Source organism: Asparagus officinalis, chromosome 8 (assembly GCF_001876935.1).
Source record: "Asparagus officinalis chromosome 8, Aspof.V1, whole genome shotgun sequence".
NCBI lineage: Eukaryota > Viridiplantae > Streptophyta > Magnoliopsida > Asparagales > Asparagaceae > Asparagus > Asparagus officinalis.
Genome location: NC_033801.1, coordinates 2,122,742 through 2,128,622, shown reverse-complemented (window position 1 = coordinate 2,128,622; position 5,881 = coordinate 2,122,742). Strand labels below are relative to the sequence as shown.

Genomic DNA, 5,881 nt, shown 5'->3' with positions numbered 1-5,881 from the left:
TATGAACCGAATATGAATATGAAAGTTGGGGTATTTGATTCGAATTTGGCGTATTCCCAACCCTACTTGAAACCATGTGGGTCATAAAACTTGTAGGTATCATCATGTTGGTTTTTCGTGTCAATGTCTATATTAATTTTGAAATTAGTAATTGCTAACTCAATATCTTTTGTAATTGCCATTTTTATTTAACTTTACATTTTGTTCAAAAATACACATCTCAAATGAAATATTTAAGTCGTCAAAATAATTGGCTGAGAGATATAATAAATGAATTGAAAGTTAAATATAAGAAATTAAGATTGAAGATTATTTAGGGAGTGAGGTGAAAGATCAAATCTCTTTGGGCTACAAGAAAAAAGATAGAAAAGCATGAAAATGGTATAAAAAAAACAAGAATGAATGCTAAACTTCAGATACATTTCTAAAAAATTTCCAAAATATCATAATAGTTGTTCAAAAAAATTAAACAAGGGCTAATAAAAAATCTCCTGAGCACGCAAAAGATCATGTTCCATTCACTTGGTTAATAATATTCGTTTGTTATGTATGCAATCAACGTGTATGCATTCTTAGTACATATACACGCATATCGATCGATTTTTGAACGTGACATTTGTAAACACCAATATTTTTTGGCAATAGTAGGAACAAAATAATTAGAGAAAAGTATTCATCAAAGAAAAATAATCTTTTGATCAAATAATTTACAAACTGTTTAAATCGAATCATATGTGAAAGTATATTAGTATTAAATAAATTTAATCGACTTAGAAAAACTTTAACAAATTTGTATTCAGATTCAAAGAGATGAAATCTAAATGGGCACGTCTAAGTACAAAAAATACAATATGAAACTCAATTATTCGCTCTAATTTTCCTGTTCCCACTTCACAGCCAAAAAAAAAAAAAAAAGGGAAAAACGAAAAAGAAGAAAACCCACAATCTTCCGCTCGAAGCCATCGCTCATCTACAAATACTTAACTCCTACGCCAATTATTCAACGGTTTGATTTCGTAACGCAGCCAAATTTCCACATACCCCCTCATCTCTGCGTTTATTTTCTCAACTGAAAAAAGAAGTCTTTCGTCAGAATTCCCTCACTTTCTCCTTCCCATTTCCGCTTTTTCTCCGCAAAAGATCCCATCGATCCAAATCTCTCTCCTTCTCTTCCCTCTCCTCCAAACCCTAAAAAAACCCTAGATTCAACCCCGAAACCCTAACCCTAGGGCTCCTCTCTCCCCTTCTCGCCCTAGATGGCTAGGGTTTACGAAAACTGGGAGCGACTCGTTCGAACGACGCTCCAGCGGGAGCAGCTCCGGGCCTCCGTCGCTTGGGAAGCAGACGAACATCGACGCGATTCTGCAGGCTGCTGATGATATCGAGGACGAGGATCCAAATGTCGCCAGGATATGTGAGTTCTCTGCTCGATTTCGCTTGTTGACTGCTTCGATTGATGCTTGTAGTGTCGATTTGAGTGATACTTGAGGTGATTAGAGTGAGGATTGAGTGGACTGTGAGTTGTTTTTAGGTTAGTGTTCAATTTTGGAGTGAGCGGGTGTACATTAGTGGAAAGGAATTTTTTGAACGAGTTTGATCTTGCTTTTTGCTCTCGAACTGTTTGTGTTGTTAGACTTCCTTGCTGTTTCGGAGTCGCTAGCTCAATTTTGGCTGTTGATTGTTTTCGTTGGTGTTTTCTGGTTGATCAATGTGATTCTTGAGGTTGGTGAGAGAGTCGAATGAGTGGAACTTCAGTATTTTTAGAGTAGTGTTCAATTTTGGAGTGAGTGAGTGTAGATTAGTGGAATGGAGTATCTAGAATGAGTTTGGTGTTGCTGTTTGCTTTTGAATTGTTTATTGTTGCTGGTTTGAAGTTTTTTGATGTGATTTGCGAACCGTAGGTATCTCTACTAGCTGATTGTTAGTTTGCAAAATGCAGCTGTAGAGATGTGATCTAGGTTAAATTCTCAAGGGCATTTGACCTAGAAGTTTCTTGGCTTATCATCTTGATGGAATATATCCAATTCTTATAGTTAGTCATTACTTAGAAGCTAGTGTTCTTGGATTTGAGCAATAGTATATCAGGAAGTTCCTGAAAGCGTGAGTTTCAAAACAATGTCTTTCATAATCATTACCACTCTCTCTCTCTCTCTCTCTCTCGGATGAATGAGGCTCCTTCCGATCTGAAGGCACATGCTTAGTCATTGTGTGAAGTGAACTCAACCTAAATTTCAGTCTCTTCCATCTATTTACCACAAGCTTCAAGTGGTACATTTGATCCGATTTGTCAGTTTGAATCAACTGCTGGCTATATAGCCTCAGGCCCATGAATCAAGCATTAAGCTCAGAGATACGATGAGCTGGCAGGTGGAAAAGATTCAACTCAGAAAGCCAGGGCTAAGAGAGACTCAGACCCGGCAGCAAACTATGATGCAGCAAATGGCAAATTTGAGGCAGATTAACTTGCAGGTCTGTAACAACGGTCATAGGCTTGGCTGGTACGTCATGCGTATCAGCACGTTGCTTCTTCAGCGTGTTAAACATATTTGCCAAGGTCAAAAGAATTGTAGTATTTCCACTGTTTGAGAAAACACGAAGAATACCAATCAACCATTTTAGTTAGTAGTCAAATTATCAAGAAATCAAAACCAAGTACAACAACTACATAGCATGTAGCGAATAACAACTAATTATAGCTACCAACACAATGTGGCCTGGTTATATGATGGAGAGGGTTGCATTATTAAAATTCGCTTGTGGAAACCAAGGTACATGCTGTTCTAACCTGCATATGGAGCTCATATTGCCATTTTCATTCTACTAAAGGGTGCACAATCACGTTGCCACATATCCCGTTATACAAAAGTAGACACAGGGGTACGCCTCATTCATTTTTCAGTTTTTGTACTATCTCTTTTATTCTTGTGTGGATACCAAAGTGCTAATTCTCCGCGCATCAGTCATTTTTTAGTATCAATAATCTTGTCGAATAGCTTATGCAGCCATCTTAAGCCCCCGCATTTCCTAGACACTTTAATCTTCGATAGGATACAACTTTCAAAGATTGTGATTTCTTATTAATCCATCTGCCTTTCTGGTACTCATCAGTTTTTCGTTCTGTGATCATTGTATAAGGGTTTACTTATTTACCTTAGTTGTTGTTGTTGTGCTTTGGCTATTCACATTCTGGTATTGTTTTGTGCACTTTGCATCTTCAAAGATTGTGATTTCTAATTAATCCATCAGTATGACCTTTCTGGCATCTCATTGTTATTTCATTTTGTGATCAGTATGTGAGCAAGCATATACCATGGCTCAAAATTTGGATCCAAGCAGCGAGGGCAGAGGTGTTTTACAATTTAAGACTGGTTTGATGTCTGTGATCAAGGTACTTGCGTGTATTTTGTGGCAAGTCCACCCCACCTCCCCCCCACCCCCAAAACCCTGCGCCACCACCACCACCCACACATACGAAGAACCACAGACGAGACATAAAAATCCGAAGTTGATACGAAGATTCTTATTTTGTTCTATTTTGCATAACACATTGATTATGGGTTGTATTTTTTCCTTGTGGATTTGGTTACGTGTTGCAGCAAAAGCTTGCTAAGAAAGATGGTGCAATTGATCGTCAACGTGATATTGAGCGCTTATGGAAATTTTACGTCAGCTATAAAAGACGGCATCGGGTTGATGATATCCAAAAGGAGCAACAAAGATTGCTAGAATCTGGAACCTTCAGCACATCAAACTTGGGAGAGTATGTGATGGTTTTAGATGTTCCCACTCTATAGTCCATTGTATAGAAGACAAGATTTACATAGAAGAATATCTGTTTCTTTGTTAATCAAGAAATCTTCAAAAAGTAATAGATCCCTCTCATTCTGTTCTTGCTGAGTTCCATCCTGCCAATTAACAACTTTCTGATTCCTACCGATTCAAAGAATTAGTTAGACTTGTTTCATAAAATCTCACATGTATGTCACTCTAATGATGCTTAAATGTTGGATAATTGTACGAGGCTACCAGCAATTAAAAAAAATACCGGGAAGAGGAATAAATGGAACTAATTCTGTAACGAATGTTAAAATTTTGGCAGGTTGCTTGATGTTTAATCCTGAATCTTGATCAATCATTGCAAGCCATGAAGCTCAGCATCTACAAGAGGGGCATGCCAGATACTTCATTAATTGTTTTGCTAATCACATAGATTATAGTAAATCAAAGCTCTTAGAATTTTCTGGCTAAATGACTATCTGTAATGTAATCCTTTCATCAATCCTAGACACTTGAATTATTACACATCACTTATGCAGTGTCCTAGTTTTATCACTAAATTTCAATCTTCTGTCAAGCCTTTGGACTGCATATGATAATATCCGGAAGAGGATGCAATTTCCCTTTTCCTTATTGTTTTTCTGACCTGCACTCTTAACTTAAAAGGACAATCCATGCAATAATGAAATACCCTCAACACAAAATTCTTCTTGATATTCATAAATATTTGTAACATAGTGATATGATTGTTTCATTCTTCACGATTGGATCTTAGCCCACTTCTTAAAAGATCCTATTGTCACACAAATTCTTCTATTGCTTAACCTTGTAATTCCATACACATTTGAGACACTCCCTGTGTGTATTTTGTATAGTTTGCTGCATGTTGATGTGCTGTGTCCATGTGGGCAAGTTCTGTGCAATGTAGGTCGTTATAGACTTTTCATTTTGATTTTGAGGAGGAAAAAGATGATGATGATGGACAAGGAGAAACTAGGGAGGAAAAAGGCATGACCTTGATTTAAATCTTGCATTCTGAAAGGTGATTAAGAGCTTGGAAAACATACTACCGTGCTGAGTTAATGCGACAATTTCTGTCTGGTGATGATATGAAATATACAAGGCCAAACTTAAAATTGTGATAATGTCTATGAATGGCAACTATGGTGTTGTTGCTATTTGATGCAACCAGCTTTTAACCTACTTTGATTTGTATTGTGCAATTAATATCTGTTATGTCAACACAATTTTGTTTTATTATTGGGTTAGGTTGGAATCCAGAGCTGTTGAAATGAAAAAGGTTTATGCAACTCTAAGAGTGTTGATTGATGTTTTGGAGGTACTTGTAAGAGATTCAAGTTCTGATGGAATGGGCAGACTTATTATGGAAGAGGTAAGTTTCCCATGTAACCTCAATCACAAATTTCTTCTAAAATAGCAAACACAAATTTGTTCTAAAGAGTAGAGCAGCATTTATTTTTTGATTTTATTATCAAGCATTTGTTTTCACCATTCACTATATAGTCCTAGAGCCAAGACCAATATATACAAAATGCATTGACTGCATTAATCTGCAGGTTCTTTTTTTGTTGATTTGAATCATATTTTACGCTCACTGTTGGGAAATCTCTTTTCAACTTGGTTGCTGGATATTGATACTGGACTGTGTCTGACCAATCACTGTTCTTGGCTTGTTCCAGGTGAAAAAAATTAAAAAATCTGATGCAACACTTGGAGGAGAATATACACCATACAATATTGTACCAATTGAAGCGCCTTCATTGACAAATGTTATTGGTTTCTTCCCTGAAGTATGTTCTCTTATCTACAATTTGTTTGAGTCCTTGTCACATAATGTATTAGTTGAAAAGTTAAAAGAAAAGAGACCTAAAGAGTTCAAAGGACGAATCTTCAATTAGCAGCTTATAGATACATGAATCCAACCAATTGCCATAGGAGAAAAGAACCGAATATTTGTAGGAATATTCATCCTTGTTCTTGTCAGAAAAACTGTGTTCCTTTTTATCAGTTTATTCCTGTCAAAAAGCAATTTAAATTATGGAGTCTTTTCATACAGGTTAGAGCTGCCATATCTGCTATTGGT

The 5,881-nt window shown here is 36.5% G+C and overlaps 1 protein-coding gene across 1 annotated transcript in view; it reads left to right on the top strand.

Annotated features, from left to right (window-relative positions):
- Window positions 1,041-5,881, top strand: part of LOC109822875 (callose synthase 10-like) — a 51,177-nt gene continuing 46,336 nt past the window's right edge. The window contains 7 exon segments of the mRNA XM_020389135.1: window positions 1,041-1,315; window positions 1,317-1,414; window positions 3,291-3,388; window positions 3,597-3,760; window positions 5,047-5,170; window positions 5,478-5,611; window positions 5,855-5,881. The exon segment at window positions 5,855-5,881 is cut by the window's right edge and continues 58 nt beyond it. Coding sequence (XP_020244724.1) covers window positions 1,257-1,315; window positions 1,317-1,414; window positions 3,291-3,388; window positions 3,597-3,760; window positions 5,047-5,170; window positions 5,478-5,611; window positions 5,855-5,881 — 704 coding nt within the window. The 5' untranslated portion in view covers window positions 1,041-1,256.